Source organism: Aquarana catesbeiana, linkage group LG08 (genome assembly GCF_042186555.1).
Source record: "Aquarana catesbeiana isolate 2022-GZ linkage group LG08, ASM4218655v1, whole genome shotgun sequence".
Taxonomy (NCBI): domain Eukaryota; kingdom Metazoa; phylum Chordata; class Amphibia; order Anura; family Ranidae; genus Aquarana; species Aquarana catesbeiana.
In genome coordinates, this window is record NC_133331.1 from 81,616,536 (window position 1) to 81,635,235 (window position 18,700).

Here is an 18,700-nt window from a genome sequence, read left to right on the forward strand (position 1 = left end):
GTCAGGGGGGGAGGAGCCAGGAGGGCCGGTTTGAGACCTAATAAGAGGAGGATCAGGGCTGTTTTGTGGAAAACCATTTCACAGAGCAGGTATGACATGCTTGTTAATTTACAAAAAAACGAGGTTTAGCATCACTTTAAGTTTTATATTTCGTTCATGCAGAGGTACATTTGTGTATCTTTCTGTTGAGGGAGAAAGAAACAAATTTCAGACTGATCATGCAAAGTCTGATTTACCATTTTATGGTCAGAATAAAACAAAACCAAGAAGTTTTTATATGGATTTATTGTGCACACATAGATAATTATAAAAATTATATACAGGATTTAAGTCCTATCAAGCTTTTAAGAATTGTCTTCCCCTAGGAAAAATATACAGGATGTACTGTAAGTGTTCTGTTAGAATGTTTCACAGTTTCAGAATTGATCCTTGATTTATCCAGTAGTCTTGAAGAAACTCCTCTGTAGCTTGACTGATGAAGCTTTGACAATAGCTTATGGAACTTTAACAGCATGCATTAACCTGGTTAAGTCTTTTGTATTGGTCTGGCTGTCTATTAGCACAAGGCTTGTGCGCTGGTGATTTTCAATCATCTCTGCAATACTGTTGAATTTCTGTGTACAAAGAAAGATATGTTTGTTATTGGGCAACAGCACTAAGCAGATGAGATGTTTTTCCAAACTCAACATTTTCTATAACTTTGGGGCTCTTAAAATCAAACTGTACCTTCGTTCAAAAGTGAATCTGAGGATAAAAATATGGGATCTGCCATTACTGACTTCTCTTTAAAATGTGCAAGTTCTTTGGCAGTCATCCTGAGTTTGATTTCACTAGGTAGTGGATCACTGACCTTTAAACAAGTATGATAAACTAGGAACAGAGGTGCATGGGACTGTGTCCACAGTGCATGGATTAACTGCTTGTTTTTGTGTAGAGGTGAGGAGAGCAGGGATATACCTCATAATGCCTCGACTACTGCAACTCCCTCATCATTGGCTTAGCTTTAAAATAGGTTATCCCCTAGTCACTCCATCGTGAATGCTGCTGCCAGACTCATCCACCTTACAAACCGTTAATGCCACGTACACACGACCGGTTTAGCCGTCGGAATAAACTCCGAAGGTTTCTCCGACGGAATTCCATTCAAGCGGTCTTGCCTACACACGGTCAACCCAAAGTCCGACCAAAGTCTGACCGTCTAGAACGCGGTGACGTACAACACGTACGACGGGACTATAAAAAGGAAGTTCAATAGCCAATAGCTTCCGTCTCGTACTTGCTTCACAGCTTGCATCGTTTTTAGTCCGTCAGAACAGCATACAGACGATCGGTTTTCCCGATAGGAATTGGTTCCGTTGGAAATATTTACAACATGTTCCAATGAAAACTTCCGTCTGACTTTTTCTGACGGACATTCCGCTCGTGTGTACACGGCATTAGAGTCTGCTACCCGTCTCTGCTAATCCCTCCATTGGCTGTCACTCACCCAACTTAAATTCAAATTACTAAAAATAACTTGCAGAGCTATCCACAGCTTGGCCCCCAGCTACATCACTAACCTAGTCTCAAAAAAACAACCAAATCGTCCTCTTCGTTCCTGCTCTCTAGCTCCCTCGTCACCTCCTCCCATACTCGCCTCCAGGACTTCTACTGAGGCTCTCCCATGCTTTGAAATTCCCTACCCCAATCTGTCCGGCTATCTCCAACTTTATCCACATTTAGGCGATTCCTGAAATCTTTTCTCTTCCAACAAGCCTATCCTGCCTCCACCTAACAATTGTACTTTCATTTTTTTCATCAGCTCATCCCCTATAGTTATTACCTTTTGTATCACTTGACTCCCCCTTCTAGATTGTAAGCGCTAATGAACAGAGCCCTCTGATTCCTCCTGTATTGAATTGTATTGTAAATGTACTGTTTGCTCTAGCATTGTAAAGTGCTGTTCAAACTGTTGGCGCTATATAAAACCTGTATAATAATATACTTGCCTAATCCACTAATCCCTGGCAGCCAAAAATATAAAGACAGTCCTGTTCAGGTGGAGCTGATCACTAGCTCAACTTTCTTCAAACGGAGAATGCCATACAGGGTTTGAAATTCAGCAGGAACATGCTGAATTTTCATCCATGCATGGCCAAGGTTAGTTTTACAAAAATAAATTCAGTTCTTGTTGGGTTTGTCCAACACCGTCACGTAACGCCTCATTGATGGTCTATTAGTGTAATTGATTGAGTCATTGATCAGTAACAAAGTAGGAAATGGAAGGTAGACTTTTAAAAGGTTAACATTAGTACAACAGAGTCTTGGAACTTGAAAAGAAATGTAAAAGGTACACTATATCAACAAAAGTATTGGGACGCCTGCCTTTACACGCACATGAACTTTAATGGCATCCCAGTCTGTCCGTAGGGTTCAATGTTGGGTTGGCCCACCCTTTGCAGCTATAACAGCTTCAACTTTTCTGGGAAGGCTGTCCACAAGGTTTAGGAGTGTGTCTATGGGAATGTTTGACCATTCTTCCAGAAGTGCATTTGTGAGGTCAGGCACTGATATAGACAAGGTGGCCTGGCTTGCAATCTCCACTCGAATTCATCCCAAAGGTGTTCTATCGGGTTGAGGTCAGGACTCTGTGCAGGCCAGTCAAGTTCCTCCACCCCAAACTTGCTCATCCATATCTTTATGGACCTTGCTTTGTGCACTCATGTTGGAACAGCAAAAGGCCATCCCCAAACTGTTCCCACAAAGTTGGGAGCATTAAATTGTTCAAAAGGTTTTGGTATGCCTTCACCGGAACTAAGGGGCCAAACCCAACACCATAATCCCTCCTCCACCAAATCATTTGGACTAGTGCACAAAACAAGGTCCGTAAAGACATGTATGAGAGAGTTTGGGGTGGAGGAACTTGACTGGCCTGCACAGAGCCCTGACCTCAACCCGGTACAACACTTTTGGGATGAATTCGAGTGGAGACTGTGAGCCAGGCCTTTTCGTCCATATCAGTGCCTAACCTCACATGTGCTTCTGGAAGAATGGTCAAACATTCCCATACAGACACACTCATAAGCCTTGTGGACAGCCTTCCCAGAAGAGTTGAAGCTGTTATAGTTGCAAAGGGTAGGCCAACTCAATATTGAACCCTTCGTACTAAGATTTGGGATGCCATTAAAGTATATGTGAGTGTAAAGGCAGGTGTCCTGATACTTTTGGTAATATTGTGTATGTAAAACATGCTTCTAGGTGCCAGGACTGCGCTCTCTGCTGCCAATTTAGCAAGTTTAATTCATCATTACTAGTAAAATAAAAAAATATCCCATAGTTTGTAGACACTATAACTTTTGCGCAAACCAATCAATATACACTTATTAGGATTTTATTTACCTAGTTGCAGACTAGATATTGGCCTAAATTGATGAAGAATTTTTTTATTGGATATGTTTTAATGCAGAAAATAATTTTTTTTTTTCAAAATTGTTTTTTTTAATTTTATTTGGGTACAGCATTGCATGACCGCGCAATTGTCAGTTAAAGTAACGCAGTGCCGTATCGCTTAATATGGCCTGGTTATGAGGAGGGGGGTACATTTTTCGGAGGTCAAGTGGTTAAACAAAGTTATATTTTTTATGAAAGCAATGTTCAGCAGAATTATGTTATTTTATACAAAAAATAAACACCCTACCTGATTTTACTGACCAACTTCTGTTCCCTCTTTAAAATAACCTGGAGCTTTACATTTTTGACCATTGATTCAATTAAATTTGACTATTTAAATCATTTTTAAAATATAGTAGTATAAAATTCCAAGTGTTTTTCAGACATCTTTTGGTAAAAGTAATGCTATTGTTTTTATTTGGAGCTTATGGTAAAGAAATTCAGAAAATTCTCTCACTCTGATTTGTAAATTGGCCTCCTTTTGGTTATGGTGTCAACATGTGTTTATGATTCTGGCAAACTTGCAAACTTGCAAAAATTCAAAAAACATTCAGATCTGTGCAAATTTAGCAGGTACGTGGTGCTATTGTGTTAGAGCAGAAACATCTTATAAATAAATGATATTCTCAATGAAAAATGAGCAAATAGATTCCTGAAAGCATTTTATATGGCTGTAAAAATCAAGATTGAAATTCCTATTACACAACATATTATATGTATCCCCTTCCCGCCGACCGAACGCATATATGCGTACTCAGCTTTCCGGGGTTATACCGGGATGATGCCCGCAGCTGCAGGCATCATCCCGGTACCGTTGTTTTCAGCGGGCGATCGGCTACCCGAATATAACAACCGATGCGGCTAAAAGCCGCTCGGTTGTTATACCGGAGGAGCGGGAGGGGACATCCCCCCCCTCCCGCCGCTGTTACCGGGCCTCCCGTGCGATCGGGAGGCCCGGTGTCCATTCCGCTGCCTTCGGCGGCTGGGGGCGGACTGGAACGAAGCTGCGAGCGGCTTCGTTCCAGCCTTCTTCTTGTAAATGCGGAAGCGACGTCATGACGTCACTTCCCGTTTACTCGGCTGCCAATGGCGCCGAATTTAAAAAAGTACACAGTATTCAGAATCGCCGTTTTCGGCGATCTGAATACTTTGAAGTGTAAAGGAGGGATCGGGGGTCTTTTAGACCCCCGATCCCTCCATAAAGAGTACCTGTCACCACATATTACTGTCACAAGGGATGTTTACATTGCTTGTGACAGCAATAAAAGTAAAAAAAAAAAAAAAAAAATGTAAACACAATTTATAAAGTACAAAAATAAATAAATTAAATAAAAAAAAAAAAAAAATTTTTAAAGTGCCCCTGTCCCCGCGAGCTCGCGCAGCGAAGAAAAACGCATACGGAAGTCACGCCCGCATATGTAAACGGTGTTCAAACCACACATGTGAGGTATCGCCGCGATCGTCAGAGCGAGAGCAATAATTCTAGCCCTAGACCTCCTCTGTAGCTCAAACCTGGTAACCGTAAAAAATTTTTAAATCGTCGCCTATGGAAATTCAAAGGTACCGTAGTTCGTCGCCATTCCACGAGTGCGTGCAATTATAAAGGGTGACATGTTTGGTATCTATTTACTCGGCGTAACATCATCTTTCACATTATACAAAAAAATTGGGGTAACTTTACTGTTTGGATTTTTTAAAATACATGAAAGTGTCACTTTTCCAAAAATTTGCGTTTAAAACACCGCTGCACAAATACCGTGTGATAAAAAATATTGCAACAATCGCCATTTTATTCTCTAGATTCTCTGCTAAAAAAATATATATAATGTTTGGGGGTTCTAAGTCATTTTCTAGCAAAAAATACGGATTTTAACTTGTAAACACCAAATTTCAAAAATAGGCTTAGTCATGAAAGGGGTATATATACACACCTCTTCTCCACTTTTCTCTCTTCCAAGAGCATATTGCTTAGTTGACTCAATTAATCTCACTGGAATATTATATACTCTTCTCTTGTAAAAAACTACAAGGGTGAATGGCTGTTTCTGGTCTTGACCGGTACTTCGCCTTACCAAAAAGGAACCATCCTGCAGAAAAAGACATTAGTTCATCATTGCTGTAATTAAATTTCATCTAAACCCAAATCACTAAAAATCTCATAATCTTTAACATGTTAATATAATTAAAGAAAAAAAAGTGTGAATGGTTCAGTACACTTTCTGTTTTAGGGTGACAAAGCTATGTCGAGATGTGCTGTTGCTCATTGTGCAGGTATGAGCCACTGTTGTCACCATAAGGTAGCCAACCATTACAATAACATGTAGTTGCTGCTGAAGTACATGCATGTCAACAGGAAGTGGCTGAAGGAGCTCGGCAGCTCTGAAATACAACGGAAGATGAAGGAAAAAAAAATTCTAAAACAAACACAATATCTGGTTAAGACATGGTGATTTAGTCATTTTGTTGGGTTAAGATCTACTTTAATAAGACTAAGGGTACAACTGAATTCTAAAAAAAAAAAAATAATACAATTTTAAAATAAAGAATAAGTACTTACAAATGTAAAAAAAAAAAAAAAAAAATCTATTCTATTTTACCAAGATCAAGCAAGATTTAGAAACAATACAGATTTTACTCTGTAGATTTTTGTTTTACAAAAAATGTAAGCAAAAGCATAGCCCACGGCAAACCAGTCAGGTTCTTTGTTTAATTTTTCAAGAGTAAGCTGAAGCTTGACTGGTTTCCAATGAGGATAAAACAATACCTTGCTGGCTGCTAGCAAGGCCTCTTCTGCTGCTTTGCGGTCACATGATGATGAGTACCATTCTTTATTAAGCACCCCAGCATCCTACAGTCAAAAAAGAAATGTAGAAAATTAAATATACACAAACTATTCACAAAGACTGGACATGAAAAAATAAACACAGATGGGATATGCATGAGTAGTCAAACTCGAAGATACAGAGTCCTAGGATTGGAGTAACTTTGTGCAAGACAAATTTCTCGGTGGTAATACTGCCAAAAAAAAAATAAAGGTTTAGGAGCTACTATGGCACACGTAGGGCAGCCCATTCAAGTGAATGGGCTTCTCTCTGCTGTCACATGACAAACATGCCAAAAACCGTGAAAGAAAATGCTCCGTAAAGGAGTTGGTCCAACCCTTTTCTTTTTCTCACTTGATTCCCCCATCCAAGCTAATGCATGTTGTATTGCGTGGCTTTCTGAATACCAGGAACAGTGGCTGCAGTCACAGTTTAGCCGATATTCTTCCATCTACCTCCTTTGATTTTTCAATCAAACATTGTTGAGTCAGGTGGTATTGGCAACTAAAATTGAAGCCGTATATGGCCATTTTAAGATTAATCTTAATTTTGCTATAAAAACCCTGTGCTTAGGAGAGAGATCTTCAAAATTACTCTCTCCCTAGAGGCATGCACCAAAGTTTAATTTTCTCTAAGTCCTCCATCAGAAATAGATATATCTAGATATATGTCAGAAATCTGGTTACAAGATTGTCACTTGCTGGTATTGTACCCCAACCTTAATACAATAATATATCTGCCATCCCTTTTGTAGACTTGCTGGAAATGCAGCTCTTTGCCCAGGGATCGGCTTCATGTTTTCTGGTCCTGCCCAATCCTCCAAAGCCTTTGGACACAGGTCCACTCCATCGTACAGGAATTTACCAACCTTACTGTCCCCAAATAACCAGATTTCTTCCTACATCATCATAACATAGTTCCTCTAGAAGCCTTCAAACACTTACTAAGACATTTAGTTAACATAGCCCACTTCTTAATCCTGGTTTTGTGGAAATCACCCTTCCCTTGACAGCAAGGGCTCCTTTACAATGGTGGCATGCGCTTCACCTTAAGTTGCAAAGGCAGCGGACGGGTGTACACATGATGTGGGCATGATGCTTAGCTGAGCAGCCACGGCAAGTATTAACTCCCCGTCACATTCAACATACACTAGTGACCACACAACCCATTCAAGTGAATAAAACTGCGAAGCAATGAAAGCAGTTGCGGTGCAATAGAGCAGAATTTAGGGTCCTCCTCACTGCCTGTCAAATGCCACTGAAAAAGTGTTCTGAGCACAGTCAGTCAGAGAAAAGTTCAGAAGAGCGGCAGTCCTAGACAACAAGTTCCATTAACACCTGGTTCTATTGGTTAGAATTCTCCTTTACAGACAAATTTAACCACTTCAGCCCCGGAAGGACTTGCCCCCTTCCTGACAGGCCATTTTTTGCGATATGGCACTGTGTCGGTTTAACTGAAAATTGCGCGGTCGTGCGATGTTGTACCCAAACAAAATTTATGTCCTTTTTCCCCCACAAATATAGCTTTCTTTTGGTGGTATTTGATCACCTCTGTGGTTTTTATTTTTTGCGCTATAAACAAAAAAGTGTGACAAAAAATATTTACCACAATACCACAATATTTTGTACTTTTTGCTATAATAAATATCCCAATTTTTTTTTTAAAACAAATTTCTTCATCAGTGTAGGCCGATATGTAATCTTCTACATATTTATGGTAAAAAAAAAAAAAAAAAAAAAATCGCAATAAGCGTATATTGATTGGTTTGTTCAAAAGTTATAGTGCCTACAAGATAGGGGATAGATTTATGGAATTTTTTTTTTACTAGTAATGGCGGTGATCTGCGATTTTTATCGGGACTGCAACATTGCGACGGACACTTGACACTTTTTTTGGGACCACTGACAATTATACAGTGATCAGAGCTAAAAATAGCCACTGATTACTGTATAAATGTCACTGTCAGGGAAAGGGTTAACACTAGGGGGCGATTAAGGGGTTAACTGTGTTCCCTATGTGTGTTTCTAACTGTGGGGGGAATGTGGCTGACTAGAGGAGGAGAGAGATCGTTGTTCCTACTTAGTAGGAACACACATTTTGCCTCCTGTCCTCTGACAGAACCGGGATTTGTGTATTTACACACACAGATCCCGATTCTCGCTCTGTCACGAGCGAACACGTGTGCCCAGCGGTCATCGCGCCCGCCGGGCACGTGCATCGGCTCTGGGGACACTCTGTGGGTGCAAGCCTGCTACAGAGTCTTAAAGAGCCAACATACAGCTACGACGGCTCGTGCGGGTGTGCCAGCCTGCCACAGTACAACTGTGGCGGCTGGTTGGGAAGGGGTTAAAGAACTCCTGACTGGTTTGAGCTGCATCTAACCCATTTATTCACCAAGTGCCATAGATAAAATTTTTGTTAAAAATTCTACCTAAGTAAAAATGTTCTAAGAAAGTTTGTTTTTCTAATCATTAGTGGGTCAAATCAGTGTTCTTTTTTGACTGAAGTGATGAGAAAATTCAAAGTAGCTGGATTAAAAAAAATTCTTTAACAAATTAATTTTTAGCAGTGTATGTGGTTTTTGTTTGAAATCTTTTGAATACAGATGAAAAACTACAAAAATCTTGTGCTTATGCCATAACTGTGGTGTTCCTACTCCTTGGAGGCTGCTAGCACTGTGGACCATATACTCCCTTATCTTAACTGGATAACAATTATTTTACTATATAGACAAAAAAAGTGCTACACTGCTCTTAAATTGTAATTAATTTGGCTGTTCCAGGTGGATAAGCAAGTCTGTGTTCAGGTGAAGGATAGCGTCACTGCAGCAGAAGCATGTTTATAAAAACGAAGGATGATCGCACTCCCATACACAATGCAATAAGATTTATTCCAAAATATAAAAACAGCGCTGGAGTGGTACAAACAGGGAAAAGCAGGTAACGTGTTTCACACGACTAGCGTGCTTTGTCACAAACTTACAAAAGTAAATCACCTTTCACATATTTATGTAAAACCTCACATTTAATCAATCAGTTAACTGGGTGATTAATTTTAACTTGTCGTTTCCAACCTTCCTCCAAATTCACAGAAAGATATACAGTGGATATAAAAAGTCTACACCCCCCTGTTAAAATGTCAGGCTTCTGTGATGTAAAAAAATGAGACAAGGATAAATCATTTCAGAACTTTTTCCACGTTTGATGGGACCTATAAACTGTACAACTCAGTTGAACAACAAACTGAAATGTTTTAGGTGGAGGGAAGTAAAAATAAAATAATATGGTTGCATAAGTGTGCACACCATTAACCACTTGCCGCCCGCCATATAGCAAAATGACGGCAAAGTGGTTTCAATATCCTGACCGGACCTCATTTGACGTGATCAGGATATTAAGCCGCTGCGTGCCCCCGGGGGGCACGCACCGCGGCGATCGCTGTTGTGGTGTGTCAGTCTGACACACCGCAACTCCGATCTAGGTAAAGAGTCTCTGACGAAGACTCTTTACCTTGTGTTCAGCCGTGTCCAATCACGGCTGATCACGATGTAAATAGGAAGAGCCGGTGATCGGCTTTTCCTCACCAGGGAAGCCACCAGGGAAGCCACCCAGGACCACCAGGATGGCCACCACACTGCACCACCAGGTATGCCCCCTAGACCCCCAGGAAAATACCAATATGTGCCCAGGCAACTGCCAATCAGTGCCCACTCCAATGCCTGCTAGTGCCACCAGGGGATGCCTATCAGTGCCGCGTATCAGTGCCACGTATCAGTGCCCAGCAGTGCCACCTATCAGTGCCCAGCAGTGCCGCCTATCAGTGCCCAGCAGTGCCACCCATGAGTGCCCAGCAGTACCACCTATCAATGCCCATCAGTGCTGCATATCAGTGCCACCCATCAGTGCCGCCTACCAGTGCCCATCGTGCCCAAAAGTCTACACACCCCTGTTAAAGTGTCAGGTTTCTGTGATGTAAAAAAAAGAGAGACAAAGATAAATTATTTCAGAACTTTTTCCACCTTTAATGTGACCTATATTGTATAACTCAATTGAAAAACAAACCAAAATCTTTTAGGGGGAGGGAATAAAAATAAAAAAATTAAAATAATGTGTTTGCATGAGTGTGCACACCCTCTTATAACTGGGTATGTAGTCATTAGATATACCATGGAATACAGTGAAGACAGTCATCATCAAGTGGAGAAAATAAAGCACAGCAGTGACATTACAAAGAACTGGACGTCCCTCCAAAATTTATGAAAAGATGAGAAGAAAACTGGTCAGAGAGGCTGCCAAGAGCCCTCCAGCAACATTAAAGGAGCTGCAAGAATATCTGACAAGTACTTGCTGTGTGGTACATGTGACAACAATCTCCCGTACAATCTCCTGGTGGTGGAAGCATCATGCTTTGCGGTGGTTTTTTTCATCAGCTGGAACAGGGGCCTTAGTCAAGGTAGAGGGAATTATGAACAGTTCCAAATACCAGTCAATATTGGCACAAAAGCTTCAGGCTTCTGCAAGAAAGCTAAACATGAGGAGGAACTTCATCTTCCAGCATGACAACGACCCAATGCATACATCCGAATCAACAAAGGAGTGGCTTCACCAGCAGAATATTAAAGTTTTGGAATGGCCCAGCCAGAGCCCAGACCTGAATCTGATTGGAAATCTGTGGGGTGATCTGAAGAGGGCTGTGCACAGGAGATGCCATTGCAATCTGACAGATTTGGAGTGTTTTTGCAAAGAAGAGTGGGCACATTTTGCCAAGTCAAGATGTGCCATGCTGATAGACTCATACCCATAAAGACTGAGTGCTGTAATAAAATCAAAAGGTGCTTCAACAAAGTATTAATTTAACCACTTCAATACAGGGCACTTATACACCTTCCTGCCCAGACCAATTTTCAGCTTTCAGCGCTGCTGCAGTTTGAATGACAATTGCGCGGTCATGCTACACTGTACCCAAACTACATTTTTATCATTTTGTTCCCACAAATAGAGCTTTCTTTTGGTGGTATTTGATCACCTCTGCGGTTTTTATTTTTTGCTAAACAAATAAAAAAAGACCGAAAATTTTGAAAAAAATAAGTTTTGCTTTTGTTTCTGTTAAAAAAAATTGTAAATAGGTACGTTTTCTCTTTCACTGATGGGCACTGATAAGGCGGCACTGACAGGCACTGATACGGCGGCACCGATGAGGTGGCACCAATGAGCGGCACTGACGATGGGCACTGATATGCGGCACTGATAGACACTGGTAGGCGGCACCGATGGGTGGCACTGATATGCAGCACTGATGGGCATTGATAGGCGGCACTGATGGGCACTCATGGGTGGCACTGGTTGGCACTGATAGGTGACACTGATGGGCACTGAAAGGCGGCACTGCTGGGCACTGATACGAGGCACTGGTATGAGGCACTGATAGGCATCCCTGGTGGCACTGGCAGTGGTAGGGATTGGAGTGGGCACTGATTGGCAGCTGCCTGGGCACATATTGGTATTTCCCTGGGGGGTCTAGGGGGCATACCTGGTGGTCCAGTGTGGTGGCCATCCTGGTGGTCCTGGGCGGCTTCCCTGGTGGTCCTTGGTGGGATCTGAGGGGGGGCTGTGCTGATAAACAATCAGCACAGACCCCCCCTGTCAGGAGAGCAGCCGATCGGCTCTCCTCTACTCGCGCCTGTCAGACGTGAGTGAGGAAAAGCCAATCACCGGCTCTTCCTATTTACATCATGATCAGCCGTGATTGGACACGGCTGATCACAAGGTAAAGAGTCTTCGTCAGGGACTCTTTACCTAGATCGTAGTTGCGGTGTGTCAGACTGACACAGCGCAACAACGATCGCCGCGATGTGCGCCCCCGGGGGCGCGCAGCGGCTTAATATCCTGATCACGTCATATGAGGTCCGGTCAGGATATTGAAACCACTTTGCCGCCGTCATTTTGCTATATGGCGGACGGCAAGTGGTTAATGGTGTGCACACTTATGCAACCATATTATTTTATTTTTACTTCCCTCCAACTAAAACATTTCAGTTTGTTTTTCAACTGAGTTGTACAGTTTACAGGTCCCATCAAACGTGGAAAAAGTTTTGAAATGATTTTTCTTTGTCTCATTTTTTTACATCACAGAAGCCTGACATTTTAACAGGGGGGTGTAGACTTTTTATATCCACTGTATATCTTTCTGTTAATGAGGACGAAGGTTGGAAAGGACAAGTTAAAATTAATCACCCAGTTAACTGATTGATTACATGTGAGGTTTTACATAAATATGTGAAAGATGATTTATTTTTGTAAGGCATGAAAAAATTGAAAAATGTAAGAAAATAAAAAACATTTTTTTTAAAGTGCCCCTGTCCCCCCGTGCAGCGGTGAGCGCAGACGTAAGTCACGCCCACATATATAAATGTTGTTTGCACCACACGTGAAGTATCGCTGCAAACGTCAGAGCGAGAGCAATAATTCTAGCACTAGACCTCCTCTAACTCTAAACTGGTAAACTGTAGAAAATTTTAAAGCATCGCCTATGAAGATCTTTAAGTACCGTAGTTTGGCGCCATTCCATAAGAGTGCGAAATTTTAAAGCATAACATGTAAGGTACCTATTTACTCGGCTTAACATCATATTTCATATTTGTGTGGGGTTTTTTTTGTTTTTTTTATTAAAGTGTATTTTTTCCAAAAAATTGCATTTGAAAAAACGGTGCCCAAAAACTATGTGACATAAACAATTGCAACGACTGCCATTTTGTTCTGGTAAAAAATATATATGTATATGATGTTTGGGGTTTCTAAGTAATATCCTAGCAAACAATACGGATTTTTACTTGTAAACAAAGAGTGTCAGAAAAAAGCCTGGTCCTAAGTGAGTGCGCAGCAGCTTAGATTTATGATATCCTTCCGGGCAGCCTTCCAAGTCAGCTCCCTCCAGCTTTGGATCTTTACACCTTTTAAATTCTCCAGATTTTAGAGACATTTATTTGTGGTTATATAATTTAGGTATAAAGACATGCTGGATGGACTTTAAATTCACTTTATGTTTTTTTTACCTGGATACTTACCACAGTAAATTAGTTGATAATTTATCACATATGTTTTTTACTTTGATTACAAGAGCACAGTATTTATGTACAAAAGGGTAGTGCAGCACTTTATTGTATTTATCACAAAATTGAAATCTTTTGAATGTTCTAAAAACTTTCGAATGAATTTCCTAATAATTTTCTTTCAAATCTTGTCAATCTATGGTGAAGCTTTACTTAATATTTTTTGGACCCTCTAGCCCCCCCACCGATAAGATTATTCTCAACCTTTCTGTCTCTCTATCCTGCAGTTCCTACACCCATCCCTCCCATCTTACCTAGGCTTAACATCACACAAGAGATGGTGCTCCCCCCCCCCCCCGCTACTTTTTACTGATACCCCTTCCCCAACAAATACCTGTAGTCAGATGATTGCTACCATATGATATAAAGCTTACACATGATATTTGCCCCTCTTTTAAGGCAAATTTAAGATCTAATATTTCTCACCCAATAGGGATTCTGGTCACCATTTTCCTCTGTCTGCAATGTTATTAACTCTATTGCAGGGTTACATATATTGAACTGCAAACTATGAAATACAATGTACGAACGTAACCACTATTATAGCGTGAGCTGTACTGTTATAATCCAATTCCCATCTATTTTGCTGCAAATTAAATCACAAATTAAATATACATACAATCCATGTGCCTTAGGCTACCTTTTACCTTTACTGACCATTAAATTGTATGATATGCTAATCTTTTATTTTGCACAGAATAAAATGTAAAAATTACAATTATTAGTCCTTATTTTTCCATACCTGTTCCACAACACTGCCATGTCGAGTTTGGTTGACCACATAGCGACTTGCAATCTCAGGAAGGCCTGCAATTAAATGAATACATTGAACATGGGAAACCTTTTTTCGTTCTATAGCTAGCTTCACGGGAAATGGTAATAAAATAGAATTAGGCTAAATGTTTAATATCCATTAGTCATTTTAGCTGTTTTTAGACATCCAGGTTATCCAATTTAAAGGAAATCTATATAATGAGATAAATACACACATTGCTATAAGGGGTCTCCAACTGAAAATGCTAGTTGCTTAGCCTTCCTTTGACCAGTACTTTAGAAGAATGACCCAGAACAAGCATGACGGTCACGATTTAGAAAGTACTATGCTAAACTGTTGGATGAAAATGACAGCCAAGCAACTGAAAAGACAGTAAGAGAAGTCCTCCATGGTAAAACTGGATGTTCTACCCATAGTGGCTATTTATGCCATGGCAAACTTGTTAATAGATTCACTGCTGTAGGAAAGCTGGGCACAACCATTTCTAAAAGGCTTATGAACATGACCTCTTGCCTTTCACAGGAAAAGATGTGATAAAAAATGTCAGTACTAGGAATTTTTTCGGTGATCTAATTACTAATCAGTTTCAAACTTGCCTCGAGTGGGTGACTGCTATTGGTAATACAGGAAGCAGAGAGAAAGTGAGGATGTTACAGAACACAGACTTCAGGAAGTACACTTCCAATGAAATTGTATACAGTTATGTGTGCTTATTTCTGAAAGGATCATACAGAACTCTGGTTAAGGTCAACTTTCTGACTTTGGAATAATTGCCGTTTTTGGTGGATAGCATTAGTAGTTAACCGCTTTCACGTGTTGCTGAATTTGCTCTTGTGTCAGTGTTACAATTTTATATACCTACACATGCAAGATTTTGCTAATCCCCTAAAAACTCACTTTGCCTTGACGGTGGTGTTGGTGGAACATCTGATCCAGCACTTTGTATCCTTTGACGTTCTAGTACTGAAGGTTTTTCTGGTAAAAAAATAAAGTGGTTTATTTAAAAAAAGATTTTCCTCCTTTAAGTTTTAATTTTTAGTTTACATCTTACACAGAAATTCTGATTAACTTGTTGGACCAAAATTTACCACTCCAGCAATATAACCGCACAAAAAAGACACGTATATGTTCTATTTTTATAGACTACTCTCCAAAAGGTAATTTCATTTATGGTAAAAAGATTTCTTTTTAAACATTTTTTATTTAGTTTAAATTTTTGGCAGTGGTGATTTTAACGGTGATGTTAATGGTGATGTTAATGGTGATTTTGCACTTGCAGGGTTCTAATGAGAAAAGTGGCAAAGTCTGCATCTCTCTAGACGTGATTTCACTTTGGGAGTATCTCACCAAAAATAACATTTTTGTTCAGGGGATGCCCAAAAATCAGATTAAATAATTAAAGGTTATTTTTAATAACATTCAATTACAATATGACTTGTGTAGCAATTGTATATGCTATATAAAAAAAATTATTTGCTATTTTTCCCACGAAAATGGAGTTACTCTTTAAGCGCTTTTTTGTTTTGAATGTTATCACTGAGACAAAAAGCAAAGAAAAATCAAAAAATGTTAGAGTTGTCGCCATAACAAGAGATTAGGGCAAAAATCTATTTAAGCGGGATGTCAGTGGAGCCGTAGGTGAAAAGAAATCCCCCATCAGTATATAGAGAGCAAAGAATGAACTGAATTTCTATTTTATTCGAAACTAAAAAGTTTTGGCTAATTATATGCTGCAGCTATGCACCCTCCTATAACTCACGGCATAGGGAGAAGCTCTGTGCAAGGAAGTTAGTGCGCCCTTTGTCATCTGCAAAGACTGAAATGGTACTTTTAATCTCAGACCCTATATCATTTATAAATATATTAAACCATAAGGGTCCCAACACTGAACCTTGGGGTACACCACTGATGACATTTTTTTTTTTTTTGCAAAACAAGTACATTAATGCTATATTGGTACGTAGGGGAGCTGGAACTTAGAAAAAAAAAAAAGGTAAACTTTGCTTTTAAGCATAGCCATCACAGTGGGAACACGAATATAACAAGCTGAATAAGCATTGTGTTTTGTGTTTGTTTCGATGTTGAGGGAAGCAGTACTGCAGACACTGCTGGCACATTGACCATATTCTAGGTGTTTGATTTAACTTGTGGGTGGTAGATTGCTGAGTTTCTGGTGATTACTTGTGATCACATTCTAGTGGTTTCAGTTAAGTGAAAGTTACCATGTGTATTTCCAGCTTTACTGTCAGCTGTCTGTATATAAAGCTAAAACTATAAAAGACCACATAGATGAGTTCTTGTTGGAAAAAAAATATATTAAGCAACAGACAACATGTATTCATGAAAGACAGAAGTTGTCAGAAAAATCTGATTTCTTTTTATGAAGTAAAATCATAGACAAAGGAGTGTCTGTGTACGTGGTATACCCGGATTTTGCAAAAGCGTTTGACACAGTTCCGCAGACACGGCTCATGTGTAAGGTAAAGTCTACAGGCTTGGAAATATCAGTTTGTAAATGGATAGAAAACTGGCTAAAAGACAAAATTCAGAGTCTAAGGTTATGAGTGGTGTACCCCAAGGTTCAGTGCTGGGACCCTTACTTTTTAATACCTTTATAAATGATATAGGGTCTGGGATTAAAAGTAGCATTTCAGTGTTTGCAGATGACACCAAGCTATGCAGTGGAATAACTTAATTACAGGATGTCTCCAACATACAAGCCGACCTCAATGCAATGTCTAATTGGGCGACTATGTAGCAAATGAGGTTTAATGCTTATAAATATAAAGTTATTTACTTGGGGGCAAAGAATATGCACACATATTAGAATACAACTGCGGAAGTCAATGGTGGAGAAGGATCTGGGTGTTCTTGTAGATCATAAGCTCAATAATAACATGCAATGCCAAGCTACGGTTTCCAAAGCAAGCAAAGTCCTTTCTTGTATTAAGAGAGGTATGGACTCCAGAGAGAGAGATATCATTTTGCCCCTGTACAAATCATTAGTAAGACCTCATCTGGAATATGCAGTTCAGTTTTGGGCACCGGTTCTCAAAGAGAATATCTGAAAACTGGAGAAAGTGCAGAGAAGGGCAACTAATAAGAGGCATGGATGAGCTTGACTATGAGTAAAGATTAGAGTAACTTAATTTATTCTCTTTTGAGAAGAGGAGATTAAGGGGTGATATGATCAACATGTATAAATACATATGTGGTCCATATAGTGAACTTGGTGTTGTTATTCACTTTAAGGTCATCACAGAGGACAAGTGGGCACTCTTTACATCTGGAGGAAAAGAGATTTCATCTCCAAATACAGAAAGGTTTCTTCACAGTAAGAGCTGTGAAAATGTGGAATAGACTCCCTCAAGAGTTGGTTCTAGCCAGCGCAGTTGGGTGGCTTTATTGCACAAACCGCTGTACTGGTACGTCACTTCGTGTAATAGCTATAGCAGGCGCTCCCGCGTCGCTGGAGCCGATGCGTGTGGCTGGCGGCCGCGATGTCCGCCGGCCACCCGCGATCGCTCCACAGAGAGCCAGAACAAAGATCCACCATTGTAAACAAAGCAGATCCCCGTTCTGACAAGAGTAGAGAGATATTGTCTGTTCCTAGTGACCAGGAACAGCGATCTTTCTCTACTCCCAGTCAGTCCACAACCCCCACAGTTAGAAACAGCTCCCTAGGGAACACTTAACCCCTTAATCGCCCTTAGGGTTCACCCCTTCCCTGCCATTGTCATTTATACAGTGATCAGTGGATATTTTTAGCTCTAATCATAGTAATAATGTCACTAGTCCCAAAAAAGTGTCAAAGGTGTCCGATCTGTCCACCGCAATGTCGCAGTCCTGCTAAAAATCACTGATCACCGCCATTACTAGTAAAAAAACAAAAAACAAAAAAACTAATAATAAAATTGCCATAAATCCATCCCCTATTTGGTAGGCACTATAACTTTTGTGCAAACCAATCAATATACGCTTAATGGGATTTTTTTTATCCAAAATATGTAGCAGAATACATATTGGCCTAAATTGATGAATACAGGCATACCCCACTTTTAAGTACACAATGGGGCTTATTTACTAAAGCTGGAAAGTACAAAATCAGGCTCACTTCTGCATAGAAATCAATGAGCTTCTAACCCCAGCTTGTTCAATCAAGCTTTGGTAATAAAACCTGGAATCTCCAGCTTGGACAGCTTGGAGCCTTTGACCAATGGTAAAGCACCATTGGCCCAAGCGGTCCAATAAAAATGTTGTAGTGGAGGCTCTCCTCTCACTGCAGTGTCAAAGAAGGGGGCATGTGTTTAAAAGACAAATGCTCCCTGCCAGCCAAGCCCTCTTAACTACAAGGAAAAAAATCATGGGTTTATAGGTATAAGATTTACCCACAATCCCAAGTTTTTCTCACACAGTTAAGAGGGAGAATGAGAATCTGATGCTGCTGAAAAGGTACTGTTATAAGCAAGCTAAATCATATATTATTATTCTATATGTTATAAAATAATAATTTGTTATTTATCCATTTACTGTGAAATTACTGGTTTGACATTATAACTTCAAACT

The 18,700-nt window shown here is 40.1% G+C and overlaps 1 protein-coding gene across 6 annotated transcripts in view; it reads right to left on the reverse strand.

Annotated features, from left to right (window-relative positions):
* Positions 1-267: 267 nt before the first annotated feature.
* Positions 268-18,700, reverse strand: part of BLNK (B cell linker) — a 330,248-nt gene continuing 311,815 nt past the window's right edge. For all 6 annotated transcript variants that reach the window (XM_073596065.1, XM_073596066.1, XM_073596068.1 and 3 more), the window contains 5 exons: positions 15,032-15,109; positions 14,102-14,166; positions 6,194-6,277; positions 5,361-5,516; positions 268-614 (listed from right to left, as the gene is read on the reverse strand). In XM_073596065.1, the coding sequence (XP_073452166.1) occupies positions 495-614; positions 5,361-5,516; positions 6,194-6,277; positions 14,102-14,166; positions 15,032-15,109 (503 nt within the window). In that variant the 3' untranslated portion in view covers positions 268-494. The remainder of the gene's footprint in view (positions 615-5,360; positions 5,517-6,193; positions 6,278-14,101; positions 14,167-15,031; positions 15,110-18,700) is intronic.